Source organism: Xiphophorus couchianus, chromosome 5, assembly GCF_001444195.1.
Source record: "Xiphophorus couchianus chromosome 5, X_couchianus-1.0, whole genome shotgun sequence".
Lineage (NCBI taxonomy): Eukaryota > Metazoa > Chordata > Actinopteri > Cyprinodontiformes > Poeciliidae > Xiphophorus > Xiphophorus couchianus.
This window is the reverse complement of record NC_040232.1, coordinates 35,459,017-35,474,450: the sequence shown is the minus strand read 5'-3', so window position 1 is coordinate 35,474,450 and position 15,434 is coordinate 35,459,017. Positions and strand designations below refer to the sequence as shown.

At 39.4% G+C, this 15,434-nt stretch overlaps 1 protein-coding gene across 2 annotated transcripts in view; it reads right to left on the bottom strand.

Moving 5' to 3' along the window:
• LOC114145100 (voltage-dependent T-type calcium channel subunit alpha-1I-like) overlaps positions 1–15,434 on the bottom strand; it is a 194,018-nt gene that overhangs the window by 37,413 nt on the left and 141,171 nt on the right. For both annotated transcript variants that reach the window (XM_028018492.1, XM_028018493.1), the window contains 4 exons: positions 8,706–8,884; positions 5,012–5,138; positions 4,206–4,331; positions 3,658–3,747 (listed from right to left, as the gene is read on the bottom strand). In XM_028018492.1, the coding sequence (XP_027874293.1) occupies positions 3,658–3,747; positions 4,206–4,331; positions 5,012–5,138; positions 8,706–8,884 (522 nt within the window). The remainder of the gene's footprint in view (positions 1–3,657; positions 3,748–4,205; positions 4,332–5,011; positions 5,139–8,705; positions 8,885–15,434) is intronic.

Below are 15,434 nucleotides of genomic sequence, written 5' to 3'. Positions count from 1 at the left end.
ACCCGAGACTCAAAATTTCTCTGTCAATAGAACAAGTACTTTTTCATCCATATTAAGTAATTATTTACTTAAAACAAGCTTCTATGTCTTGCTGAAACATTAATTGTAAGTTAATTTGTCTCATGTAAAGTGTAATAAGATATTTGCACTAGAAACTAGACCAAAAATACTTGGAAAGATTTTGGTAAACATTTTTTTCCCCTCCGGTCTTAAGAGTTTGGTCAGGATTGAAGAGTTCAACAGGAAGTACTGCATGTGTGTGTGTTTGAGTGTGGTCACTGCCATGTGCCAGGCGTTTTGATGTGTTGTGCAAAAATTGGACGTTTTTGTGTTTACCGTGTATCAACCGCTATCTCTATGGCAACAAAATGATGCAATTTTCGTTGATTTGAGACACTAAAATCATCAGTTCAGAAGATTTTAGTGTCTTTCTAAGTCCTGCCCTCACTTTGTCTCAGGTTTGCTAGCTTACAAATCCATCATTTGGCATTGTGCTTAAAGAAAATATTGAGTTTCTTTCAACCCTCAGTAGATTTCGATCAGATCCGAACCCAAAACTGTGCTCCAGTGAGAGACTTTAAGAAGCTTCCTTAAAATATTTGCACTTGTTAATGTTTAGACGGCTTGGGCTAAATCTAGAAGAATCAAGTTGTGCCTGTGCTTAATTACAGCCTTCTGAATCTCCACAGGTCAGCATGTTTGTGACTCAGAGTTTCTATAGGCGACTCCTGACAGACAAAATAAGCTCTTGTTTGTTTAAGTCGGCAACGTTACCAAGCCTCCACAACATAAACGACCACTCCCATTGGTCGTCAAGCCTCTAAACACAAAAGAAAGACAAAAATCGAAGCACAGGATAGAATCAGGAAGACAATGTGGGAAGGAGGAAGAAAAAAAAACTGGAGTGATTTAGAGAAGAGGAGATAATCATCAGGAAACAAAAAAAAAATCTATTTCAGGGGCAATAAAGTCAGAGATGAGAGAGACACATTTTCAATCTAAGTGCTGAAAGCTCAGCATGGAGTGTAAATGAAATTAGTCAGGCTGTGCAAAGTTGGAGAGCGGTGAGGTATTCCCTGACGTGCAGACTGACTCATCCAGCATGATGCCCGCTCTTACTGATGGAGTCGTTTTTTAAGAGATGGCCGCCAGAGATGATTCATTTGCATTATATCCTCTAGCTTTACGGTCACTCCTGTGGAAAACACTGCATGGTAAACACTTCTAACCCAAAGCTGAGGTGGAAAGGACAACAGCTCTGATGCCACGGTTACTAAAGAGAGCTCCAGCAGTGAGAGAGGAGTCAGACCGCAGAGGCGACCGTGGGCGGTGTTGGCAAAGATGAAGTTTCTCGGAGAAGAGAATGCTTTCTTTTACTTTCTTCTTCACTTGTTAAAGAGGCAGTACGAGGTAAAAATCGACTTCTTTGAGATTCACATCATGTTATAATGTTATTCTCTGGAGTGTTGATTTAACTCTTTCATGCATGTTTGAGAAATCCTTCAGTCTCCCATGGCATACATTCAGCTGTGCAAAACACTTGGGTGGACATAGCCCCGCCTTTAAGGACAAAGCTCCTCCTCAGAGCTGCAGCTTCCAAGCTTCAGAGCTTCCACCTCACAGAGAAACCCTTCCCCACTCGGCTCCTTCGGACTAGCCAGCAGCTATTAGAAACACCTGGTGGAACTGTGGATCTGCTGAGCTCATTATAGGAGCTTCTTCTCTGCTAAAAACCTCGTTAAAGGATTAATAGAGGAGCCATGTTGCGATTGCTTCCTGAAGGAGAAGTTTAAGAAAGAAACGCCGTCTCCTTCAAAGAGACGGAGGCCCAATTTCAAGGTGTTAAATTACAAAGTAAAACTTCTTTTAAGTCATATTTGATATCTGCAGCAATCTGAAGGTCACAAAGTTATTTAATTATGCTATAAATTGGGACTATGTGCCTGGGAAACACATAATACTGCCCGTTTAAGTGTCCTATGTTTATATATATATACCGATGTCATTGGATCTGTCTAATAACTCAATAACCACGTTCTCCAAATGTTCCTCCTGCATGTCTACCTGCAATAATTAGCCGCAGCAGGAATGTTATTTTCCTGAAGCCGAATAACAGAGAGAACATTTTGTCTGAAGACGCCGTCTGAGTATTTTAACTTCTCCTCCGCCCACCGGATGTGCTCTATTAAGGCCCCATTTATGCTCCGTTTATGTATGTAAATAGGGCCGTTGTCAAGCGTCACTCCCCTCGACTTTAAAAGCCGTTTATTAAGTTGCCACGGTTGATGGGCAACCGAGTCACTAGAGGGCGTTTTTCAATTAGCTTCCAAATTTAGAGGAGCGTCTCAGACGACAACAAACATGGCGACAGCGAAGGGGATCTTGATAGTGCGTAGTCTCCGAGAAATGAAAAGAGGCACCGCAGTAGTTCATTAAATGCGTTGCAGAATGTGAACTGAGAAGTTCTGGCAAGTCCAGAATCTTCATCTTTTTCTTCTTTCTTTTTGCTGATCTTGCATGAGCTACTCTACCCAACACTGCCTCTAGGGGAAGTGGTGGGATTGTTCAGTTGATGATGGACTAAAACACACATGAAACACTTCAGGTCAGTTCAGTTTACAAGAAGACTGACATATTGTCAACTTTAGAAAAGAATGACCTCAGTCACTTTTTGCCAAAAGAGATTTTGGCAAAAAAAAAATAAAAAATCAAAGCCTCTTTCTTTCCAAAAGACATTTTAGGCATAAAAAACAAGTCACTTTTGGCAAAAAATGACTGAGGTCATTATTTTAGGAAGGTGACCCAGAGTAACGTTGTGCTTTACCAGACCAAAAATAACTGTAGATAAACCTATACACGTGAAATGTTGTTAAAGAGGGCATCTTTGAAACAAAGTTTTAATAACTATGTTACTGCAATGCGGTCAAACGATCACAAGCAAAACAAAGTCATCATGTTAAGAAACGTTTCCCTAAATGAAGTTGAATTCGACAGTTTACGAGACTAAAATTTTCGGGATCATTCTGGAGAGAAAACTTAGTTGGAAGCCTGATATTGACTGTATTAGAAATAAAACTGCAAAAACTACTGGAACATTGTTTAAAATAAATGATCTAATAAATGTAAAAGGCTTGCGTATTATATAATTCCTCCTCGGTTATTTGTCATATCAGCTGAGAAAAATGGGGAAATGATTAGGAGTACATCATTGTTTGATGGTTTTCCCATCAGCTTTGTTGATTTTTTTTTTTTTTTTTTTTACCACAAAGGCAAACATAAAATAATTCCACAAAGAAAGATTAGTGTAGCGGTAGTATCGACAACATAAAGCTGGAGTCCAGCTCAGTTCCAAAGACCATCTGAAAAGGTTTTTCCGGGCGAAAGCTGGAGTTTTAAAACATTCAGATCAACAGGAGCTGTTTGAAGTGCCTCGCTGTTGTAGAACTTTAGGGGATAGTAGGGAGCTCCAACTGGCTGAGGAATCACAGGAACAGAAGGATCGCATTCATACAGTCTAACTAAAAAGACAGTATGTCACACCTTGACAAAAGGTAATCGATTCGACTGTGCATAAACCCAATGGACTGCAACACCGAGGAGTTAAGAACGGTTAGACTAAGCGTGAAAAATGGGTCACTGAACGCCACGTGTGTTTACCTGCCGGTCAATCCCCACTGCGTCCAGTCCGTGGTACATGATGTTAACCCAGCCGTCTTTTGATGCTAGAACAAACAGCGACATAAGAGCCTATGGGAACACAAACAAAACACACGCTTAGATAAAAATCTTACCTGTCTAATAGGGAATTTGTACTTTTACTTCATTTGTTGTCTACAGTGGCCCCTAGGGGACCTGGGTGATTTTTTATTTTTTTTTACTTTGGCATTCCCTTACAATAATGTACTAGTCGATTCATGCTGCATCTTGAACACTGAGTTTTTCCGAAATTATCTAAAGACAGTAAATAATTCTTAATGTTTTTCTCTTAAAAACAGGAGCTGCAAAAAAAAAAAAAATTATTATGCCAAATCAGAAGAATCAGTTTCATTATTAAAAAGATTTTTCTAGCAAAATACTTTCCGAATTATCTCCCACGTTTTGAGAACGACCTTTTGTGGACAGCTCTATGTTTACAGGTTCAAAAATAATACAGACGTGACAAAAGGGGATATCTTTTTGTTTTTGGTTATGTTTTTGTCCCGTACCTGTCCAAGGTTGTCAAAGTTGTACTTGTGGTGAACCCATCGGTAACTGGCTCGGATGCAGTCCGTTTTATTCGTGATGTTCTTCACGTCCGAACCCACGCAGTAGTAAAACTTGCCTTTGAAGAGCTTTTGAGGCAAAAACGCAAACGGAGAGGGAGACATGAGCGAGCGAGGCGAACAAAGACACATTCTGACGACGGCATGACGACACTCGTAAGCACAGCCAGACGCCGCCTTTTACAACGCTTTTGAAGTAATCTCATATTCAGCGTCTGTAATGCGTTTGGTTCGCAAATAAAGCTTCAAATTGCAACTTGATGGCAACAGTCAGGTGGTCTTCTGCCTCATTCCTATCAAATACGTCATAGACGGAGAATGTGGAAAGCAACGTATGCAGGCGGGGGGATATTGAAATTAACGCCAGTTGAGCTTTGGGGAGGAACGAGAGATGACGGGAGGAGAGCTAATAGCAACTTGGGACTGCAGGTTGTCATTCATTCAAGTTTCCTCCATTAGTTCAGATGATTTGTCTTTGTCTAGAGATGCTGTCACTATTTGACACAATCAACAAATAGAATAATAATCCTCGATTTTCTACATTTTGGAAGCTCGACCATCAGCCAATACTTAAATCAGAAACTGTTTTTATCCATCGGTCAACAATTATTCTGCCACTGTTGCCAACTTAATCGGCAGGTCAGGCTTTTCGAGGATTGGTGATCGGCCAGAAAACTGCAATCGATGCACCCCTTGTAAATTTTATTCGGCACGGGGGAAGGTACTTTTCTGAAGATGCTTTCATGTACCTGAACTCCGAGAATGCCAAAGATGATGAAAAAGGCACAGCAGATGAGAACAATGTTTCCGATGGGTTTGAGGGAAGTAATTAGCGTCTCCACCACCAGCTTCAGCCCTGGAGCCCTGCTGATAACCCTGTGACCCACGCGAAGGCAGGCAGAGAGAAAACAAGTGAGACAAAGACTCACATATAGAGCGAAAGACAGAGAGCAAGAAAGCTGATTTTCAATGGAAAACTGTTAAATAGGAACTGAGTTTGCCATGTCGTTATCATCAAAGTAGCAAATGAAAAAGCTTGTGTTTTCACCGTAATATACGAAGAACAGATGTATACTAAATTGGTCATAGATGGATTGACTTGGATCTTTTTAATTGGTGTTTATGACAAAATAAAGCATCCAATACACTTGGTGGCTTTCCTCATAAAGATGAAAAAAAAAAAAGCTGCAGTGACATTTCATAGGTAGAAAAATTCAACAATTTATCTGGAAGTATATCTCTAGAGGTAAAAAAAAAAACCCAACAACTTTCTGCTATGAAATATTTAGTTTTTGGGCACTAACCGCATCAACTGTAAACTGAAGTCAACACAAGTCTCTAAGATACATATCTTGAGGTTGATTAAAGTCTATTAAAACCTTCAAATAGGAATCCAGGATTTCTTGTTTCTATGGAGTATAAATGTAGCGTGACAAAAAAGGAGCTTTCTGCTTCAAAATGAAAATAAAATAAATAAGGTATGTCTGTAAGACGGATGTGTGTTGGTCTTCCAATGAACTTGACTCTTTTTTTAATCGGTTCAGTTCCCCCATGCCACCTCCTCCCTCCTGCAATCCTCCTCCAGCCCTCCTATCCATCATCCTTCCACCTCTATCTCTCCTCTTTCTGCCTCTATTTCCTTCTCACCTTCTCTATTCGCTCCTACCACTCATCCTCCTTCCATCACTGTTGACCAGGTGCGGACTGAGCTGAGACGACTTCATCCTAGGAAGGCTGCAGGACCAGACCGGGTGTGTCCAAGGGTTCTAAAGGTCTGTGCTGCGGAATTGGGGGAACCTCTACAGCAGGTTTTTAACCTGAGTCTGCGACTGAGTGTAGTTCCCACACTATGGAAAACATTCTGCATAGTCCCTGTTCCAAAAAAGGGTCGCCCAAGTGAGCCAAATGACTACAGGCCAGTTGCTCTGACGTCATGAAAACATTAGAGCGACTGGTCTTGAACATGATGCAACCCCAGGTGCAGAACGTACGGGACCCTCTTCAGTTCGCCTACCGAGAGAGGGTGGGTGTTGAGGATGCTGTTCTCTTCCTGCTTCATCGTTCCCTCTCCTACCTGGATGGAGGGGGCTGCTTTGTGGGGATGCTTTTTTTCGACTTCTCTAGCGCCTTCAATACTATCCAGCCCCATCTACTACAGGAGAAATTGAACATCATGGCTGTGGAGCCCCATCTGGTGTGCTGGATAACAGGTTACTTGACCAACAGACCACAGTTTGTCAGGATGGCGAGCTGTAGGTCCACCACTTTGACCAGCAACACAGGTGCTCCACAGGGCACAGTTCTTTCGCCCCTCCTCTTCACCTTCTATACTTCCGACTTTAAATACAACTCAGTTACATGCCACATGCAAAGATTTTTGGACGATACTGCCATTGTGGAGTGTATAAAGGAGGGTGGAGAGGGGGAGTACAGGAGCCTGGTGAAGGATTTTGGGGCCTGGTGCCACAGGAATAAACTCGAACTGAACATCTCTAAAAACAAAAGAGATGGTTCTTGACTTCCGTAGGGTGCCCCTCCTTCCTCTGCCTATCACCATCGATGGTATAGAGGTGGAGGTGGTCAGCATATACAAATACTTGGGGCCTACAACTAGACAATAAGCTGAGCTGGTTCTCCAATACAGATAATGTGTACAAGAAAGCACAGAGTAGAATGTACTTTTTGAGGAGATTGGCCTCCTTCAATGTGTGCTCTAAGCTCCTGTACATGTTTTATAAGTCCATTGTGTCTACTGTTATATTCTATGCAATCGTTTGTTGGGGGGGCAATGCAAGGAAGAGAGACAGACAGAGACTGAACCGCCTCATCTGCAGAGCTGGCTCCGTGGTCGGTGTGAGCCTGGAGTCTGTGGAGACGGTGGTGGAACAGAGGACACTGTCTAAACTCAGTCTAGTCCTGGAGAACACTAGCCATCCTCTGTACACTGTTTTCTCCAACCAGAGGAGCTCCTTCAGTGACAGGTTCCTCTCACTGGGTTGTTCAACTGTGAGGATTAAAAACTCCTTTGTTCCACGGGCCATTAGGCTTTATAATGCTGCTATCTGTGGGAGGGGAAGAGGAGGGAGACGGGGTAACTAGTATTTTAACATATTTAAGCACTTTTACTAGACCTCTTTTTAGTGGTAATGTATTTATTTATTATATTCTTGTACCTTTTATGGATGCCTCCAGCTATACGATTTTAATGCTGTGTGGATGTGAATTAATGTGTGAGCAACAGATAACCTCAATTTCCCTATGGGATTAATAAAGTTTAACCTAACCTAACCTAACCTTCAATCGTCAGCAAATAGCTCCAAGAAAATGGATGCTACTCTGAAGAGTCAGAGCAATAATTAAAACAAACAAACAAAAAAAACTACAGGAATTTGGGGAACAAGCCTGAATGACGTACCAAGTTTATTTTTCCACTATGGATGATGAGAAGGAGAGTAAAGACAGTAAGATAAACTCCAGAGTCATTATTAGAGAGGTCAAAACAAAGAGTGGGATCTAAAAAGTCACAAAGTCTCCAAGATTTTGGTTTTTTACTCTTAGATAGAGTAATATTTCTATTTCATTAGTCTGTTAGATCGTCTGCTGTAGCTCATGAATTGAAACCAGTGCTGTGATGGCATTTTCCTTTTTATTTACATGATTGCACATAGAATAAGAGCGTGACAGACCTAGAAAGACGATAAAAAAAAAAAACTTGCACTACAAAGGAGACTTTGAGCTCAGTAACAAAGAGGTAGTGAAGGGGAGGAGAAAGCAGTTAACTCACTGACTTTGACCCGCTCCGAGTCAGACCGCTCTCTCTGTGTTGGACCTGTGATGGACTGTCCAGATTGAACCCTGACTCTTGTCTAGTGTCAGCCCGTCAGTCTCCAGGCCCTCCATGACCCCGGAGAGGATTAACCGAGTAAAGATAATAGATGGACGGACAGACAGCGCCATGTCTGGCAGACGAGTCCCAGACTATTTTTTGCATGGCTGGGAGCAGTGGTTGGAAGTGGTGGTCCGGCATGTTGCCTGGCAACTACTCAGAGATGAGTTGCTATTTTTCTTTACTATGCATTTTTCTAGGTAAGACTTTCGACAGACATTGTAGTATTTAGGTAACAACAAGCTTATATTGGACAGTTGAAGTGCTACACTACAAAAACACCAAGTGTCAGTATTTTTAGTCTTTTTTTTCTAGTGCAAATGTCTTATTACACTTGAAATAAAACGAAACAATAGCTATCCTTGTTTTAAGTAAATAATTCTTTAAGACTGATGAAAAAGTACTAGTTCCGTTGGCAGATAAACCTACTTACAACAAGACATTTTCCCGATGTTACAGGGGAAATAATACTTTTTAATCAATATCAGGGTAACAAAAAAAAAAAAGAAAGGATCTGATTATGGCGATGGGCTAAATTCTGTCCATTTGTCACTAACCTGAGAGGCCGTAACGTCCTGAGCAACCGGAGAACGCGCAGGACTCCCAGGATCTTAGCGCCTCCTGCCATTGACACAACAATATCAATCAGAGACACAAAGACCAGGAAACCGTCCAGGATGTTCCAGCTGCTCCTCAGATACGCCGTCTCTCCCAGGTACAGGCCCATGGACACAACCTGGGGGGAAAGCGAACAGAGACATGACCCACATGAATAGACGACTCATCAGACACATGGGATCTTTGGTGTTTAATGTGTTGTAAAAATGTATGAGCTAATTTACAGATTTCTTCTGTTTTTGGTTTTGGCACACTTCAATGTCACACAAAGATAACCAAAGCAAACGCATAGAGATGTTCTAAAAAATACTACCTTAAGTGTTTTCACAACAATTAAAGTAGCGTTTCTGTCTAATAATTTGTGTTAGCCAGAAACTGGCTAACATGGTAAAATGAAATTGTTCTTAAAAACATTAACTAACTTTAATGAACTGATGAAAATAAGTTATTTATACCAACATGGACCTGTGAGACAAAGCAATTTAGGATGTGAAATCTAAAATTAACTGTAATCTAGTTTTTTTGTGGGTTTTTTTGTAAAGCTCAGTTAAATTTAAGCCATTTTTTCTGCTCGACTGCCAAGAGGACACTATTCAGCTTTTGTTTACAAAATCTTCTTTAAAAGCGGAAACATTATGTGTTTTTCTGTCACAGTGTCATTTTATAGCGCAGTCAAGTAACTATGATAACCTTCAGTTGTTATAAAAATGCCGTTCATATCAAATATGACTTAAAAGATATCTGATTTCATAATTTAACGCCTTGAAATTGGGCCTCTGTCTCTTTAAGAAAATCTTACACTTTCTGAAACTACGCTTTCAGGAAGTCATCACAGCATGCCTCCTCCATTGACCCTTTAACAACATTGTTATCAGCATTTCAATGAGAAGTAGCTCCTACAATTAAAGGTGTTTGCTAATTGCTGCTGGCTAGTCTGAAGGAGCAGAGTGGGAAAGTCGTGAGGGAGGACTGCTGCAATGTTCTGTAGCGTACTATAATAATATTATAACATGATGTAAGACTCAAAACTGTTGATTTTACATAATACTGCCCCTTTAATCAAACTCCTCGATACTCATAGGCAAAAATAACAAAGATGTGGCTAAACTGCTGAATGTTGCATATTATCTCATTGCTCTGATTTAATATAACAAACTCTTGCTCCAGCAGGGACTGAAAGAAAAAAAAAACATTTCAGTGCAAATTCTTCAGAGAAAAACAAAAAGACGCTAGGCTGAGGGAAGTGTGAGACAGCTACCAGTCAGTGAATTGAAAGGCAGAAGTCAGGTATGATGAAGAAATGTATATAGAATAAAAGTGAAAGATGGAGTGAAAGGAATGGCAGATACAAGACCAAAAATAGAAGACGTCATCAGAAACATGTGAAATGCAACTTTTTCTGGGGTGTTTTTGTAGCATTTTTATGTCCCAACAAAAATCTCAGTGGAATAAAACGACAGAGAGGAGTAACAATTGTAAATCTTTTATAAAAACTAAATAATATTAATATGTTAATATAATTACAAGTATACTATATGTATCAAGTGATGTGGAAATAAGTCAGAAGCATTTCATTGGCATATGACCATAATTGCATCATTGTGTTTGTTACTGTTCTATAATATAACCTTTTATAACCTTTCACACCACGAGAATAACAGTTTGGGGTTTATTATTTTATTTTCATTTCATTTCATTGTGACTTTTTGTCCAATTCAATTGATCTTAACTAGTTTTTAGAGTGTGTTTGCTAGTTTTCATTACTTATTAAACATTGTTTAGCTTTAGTTTTTATTGGTTACAGTGGTTTTAGTTTTTTCATACTTTGACCTTTTTTTAATTCAGCAACTAAAAATTAACCAAAGTGTAGTATTGTGATTATGGATACACATATTGGGTAATGAACACTCAGATGATGATACCATTTTCAACAAATGTATTCTATTAGTGTTGAACAATGAAATGAAATTCAACTTTTGCAGTCGCCATTTTGCAGACTAGCGTAGCCAACAGGAGTATGGAGCGTCGTAATTTGTCAGCAGCTGATGTAAACTGGTTGAGTGGATGAAATAATATCTACTTTACATCAGTTTGAAAGGCTGATATATAGATTCATAAATATAAAAACAAAAGATATGTCTATAACTTCAGCATGTTTTAGTTAGTTTTATTATTTTATTGCACAATTTAGTTCCAGTTAGATACAGTTTTACCCCATTAGTTACAGTTTTTACTTATTTCAGTAAACGGAAATATTATCTCAATTTCAGCTTTCATTATTTTGTTAGCTTTAACAAAATAAATACCAGGCCTGAGTTGCATTTATCGTAAAATTAGACAAACTTGTGAAAAAACTTGCACCACCATGTCACGGGCAGCAACAACAGCCTTGAAAGAGAAGCTTCCTTGACAAATAATTTTCAGACAGAAATTAAGAAACAAAACAAAAAGCGGCACGTCTCAGAATGGATCCATCCAGATAATAGAACATAGGGTTCAACAAGATAGGCCTTGTTAAGAACCCTCCAACGTATTCTAAAAAATGTCTTCCAAAAAAAAACAACTTAATCTTTCCACACTGATCCAAACTGTACAGCAGTGCGCCCAAGCCACATCCCATAAATCAGGTTTTTATGTTTTGACAGCGTACATATGGAGTTATAACATGTCTGTTCTGTTATTAATAGCAGCCTGGTTATACTGAGGTTCCACTGCTACTATTGGAATGCCTCTGGATATAAATAAAGCAGATTAAACATCACCCCGGTAACATGATTCATTGGACGTCTGGCACTTCAATGCCAACAGTGACAAAGGTTACCTCGCGCCTTTCTTACTCTGTCAGCGGTGTGACACGCAGTGTGTGTCACAATAAAGTCACTTTTAGATTGCAGTCAAACTCCGTTTACAATCTGATATTTCAGTCATCCCTGCTATTATTGGACTTGCTCTTCAAGTGTTTTTTCAGTTTAAAATGGGATTACTTGCGTCTGCGATGCTAAACGGTGACTTCAAAATGATTCTACTGGACTGATGAGAACAGCATACAATTTTACAGATTGCCTATTGATATTTCAGCGGTGGTTTGAATATAAAGCAAACCTTAAATTGTAAGTACTATCAACACACACCCTACATACAGCCAGAGCCCCCCACACCACCATCATCATCTGCCACCCTTCAAGGATAATCAGCTTTTGACAATGGATGGATGGATAGCTCAAGTAGGAACTGGAGACTTTCTCACTATTACAATAAATTTATTCCTTTGAACCTGGCTGGACTGAATTTAAAACCAGCACTTGTTAAGGGTGAACTGGAACGACATTGAAACGAAGTTTCAGAAGAGCTCTTTGGGAAATGGCAATCATTGTGTTCGCTGTATTCGGCTCAGTGACTGTGGCACGGCTGAAAAGCAAGACACCAGGCCGTCTTTTTGATCTAATTCCTTTCAGCCTAATTTATTCAGCTTCTAAGAAAATCTAATGATGCAGATCTGAAGGAAACCCAGACACGAAATGGCATTCATCAGAAATCACAGCCTCAGCCCTGGAACTCAAAGAAATAGTTGGAAGGAAGCTGAAGTTACTCATGATGCGTTTAAATGGAGTCTAATGCCCGACACCAGCAAACATATTCTAAAAAGCTAGGGTCTTAAAGATCCTAAGACAGTTACATTTGCTTTAGTGAGGAAGGCTCTTCATGTGAGAAAAATGTATATCTTGGAATTTTAATAAATAATCACTTGAAACAGGGAATTTAGAAAACCGATACACTCAAAAGAAGAAGAAGAGAGAGACACTTTGTCCCACTACTAGACTGGGCATTGAAATTCTGCTTATCATCTCTCTTCACATCTCCATCTGGGCTTTCTGCCATTAACCTATATTCCTCTGGTAGAATTTCAACCGTGCCTATTAGTGAACAGAAGAAATTGCGCCTAAAGATGTCAATCTTCTGCACTGTTTCAGAGTTGTAGTTTGCCTGTAGTTTTGGCAAAGGCAGCAGAGGAAGTGAACAAAGCCGTTCAGTTCCTGTTGGCCACTCCTCCAAATGCTGAATTACCATTAACAGCCATCTTGTTCGGCTCGGCGTTTCTCTCTTCGCATTAGAGGACGGTTATTTACAGCAGAAGTAGCTTCCAGTAAGCTTCATAGCATCAATCTGGTGCATTGCATAAGTCACAGGCAAATGCTAACAATTAGGTAACATTTTAAACTTCAAATGGAGTTCATGCCTATAGAAAATAATTGTTTCTCAAGAGCTGAGGGGCCAGACCTTCTGTACATAGTGAAGCATGAAACAAAGGGCCTGTTTTTACCACCTAACCCACTGACACTTTCATAAATCCTTTTTACAAGCTTCTTCCAATAGTTTGCTAGAATTTTGGCCCATTCCTCCTTACTGATTTGGTGAAATTGAGTCCTGTTTGTGGGCACTAATATAAAATACCTTTCTACTCTGCCCATAAGTTTTCTATGACAGACATTTTTATGGCCACTCCAAGAAACTGGCTTTGTTGTCCAACAGCCAACTAAAGTAGTGAGCTCAAGGTCACAGGTTTGCTTGTTTCCCCCTTTCCTCTCCTGCAAACGTAGCAAATGGTCGTTATGGTGAAACACCTTAAAAATTACATTTCAACAGATCACACAACATGTCTCAGAAGTTATTTTTCTCCAATTAATTTGTAAACTGTAAATGAAAACAAGTAATATGAGCCTTTTACATTATTTTAATATATTTTGAGATATGCTTCAGTAGTTATTTCTGCTAACAACTTCAAGTTCTATCAGTATTTTTTTCCACAGAGGACACATTTACCACAATAATCATTTCTCTATCCTGGTTTAACAATTTCTTTTTTTCTTAGAACGCGCCACTAAGTGAGCAGCTGCTGACTTTTACTCTACATACTGAGATTTTCTTTGCCATACAGAGCAATTCTGGACCACTATTGTTTTCTCAAACTTCCAATCAGGACTAAACCTGGTTATGCTGGAGGGTTTCTGATGTGACATGGAAGTCATTTTTTTGCACTGTCACCACCTGAGGTATTGCTGGGAAATCAATACTTTAATGCTTCTAACTGGGCTTTTTTACATAGAGGAATTGTCGTAGTAAATGAAATTTGTCTGTCTTGTATTAAAGCTTTCAATTTTGTGTCATTGTGTGAGTGTGATTTTTATTTTTTGTGCATTTCTGTGTAATCCATTGGATTGGACCAGGTTTCTGAGTTGGTGCTTTCAGACAAAACTAAACTGAATTAAACTGAATCTGAAGAAAGTCACAAGTTAGACGGATGGCACAGCAATGTATATGTATGATGCAAGAAAAGTAGTAGAAAGAGACTCGAAACCAGATCAGAAAGTGCAAATGGAGCAGCAAATTAAAAGATAATAACGGAGCTACTTTGATTAAATTACCAATTGGGAAAATAAAGAAAGGGATACAAGACTGCAACCAGCTCCATCCAGCAGTACCAGTGAACCATACACTGTCACAATCTAGGTAACAATCTGCTACACATGCCTTCATTATCCATAATTATTTAAAAAATCATTGTAGGATTTATACTGGTGCAGAGAAGGGCTGAAGACTCAAAGATCTTAATAAAGGACGGTTTCATGTCTTCTACAAGGCAAAATGGATAAATCAGAAAGCATGTGTGTTTTTGATGGGAGGTTAGGAGTGGCTGAAGGCCAGCTGAAGAATGATAGTCTTCTAATTAAATTCATTATCTAGTTGCCCATCAGTAATGATACAAGTGCAACGGATTAAAACACCAAGAGTTATCAGTAAAACCGACAGGAGGAGCTAAATAGGAAGCAAGAGGATAAACAGTTAGGGAAGGATCCACCTTTCCCGATGGATAGATGGAAGACAAAAAAGGGGTGTCAATCAGATGATACAGGAAAAGAATGCCCAGAATATCCAAGTTCCAGAAAAAAATTAAAAAGGTAACACTAGCTAAGTTTCCAATGTGGGTGAGTATTTGTCTATATTCTGCCAATGTGGAAAAACCACAATTTTGCAATTGCGGTGTTTCCATAAAATTAAAATCCCGTGTGAATAAGTTTGTTCATGCGATAAGTCAATAAAAGTAATGGCAGCGATAGGTGTAAACAGTTACATGAGATCTATTCATAACTCAGCCGTGGCGCTCATCATCTATCAGCCAATCAGAGAAGATGTCAGCATCTTATTCAGGCGTTGGAGCGACAAGCCCCTTAGAGAGGGGAGCAGCTACATATGTGGCGTTTTGGGGAAATTGTAGTCGGCCATTTTGCAGAAAAGCTGCAGATTCGACATTTTAGAATGACACAAATTTTGTGAACTGTCTGGTGGAGCCAGCTACAGATTGTCTGAAAAAACTAAAACAAAACAAAACAATTATAATTCTTCTTCCTGTTGTTTTCTTCTTTCCTCTTCTTGCCAGCACTAGCATGTGGTGGTTGATCATGTTACTTGTGTGATGCAAAAAGTGTTTCAATTGCAGCTTTGCAAAATACACCACAAAAACCTTTCACTGGAGTTTTTTCAAAATGTTGTTTCCATTAAGCAAATGTGATTTCATAATTTCAATTCAAACATTTCTATATTTAATAGGAACACATTTTGTTTTTTAAGACAAAAAGAAATGCCTAAAGGATTTAAGATAATGTGTTAAG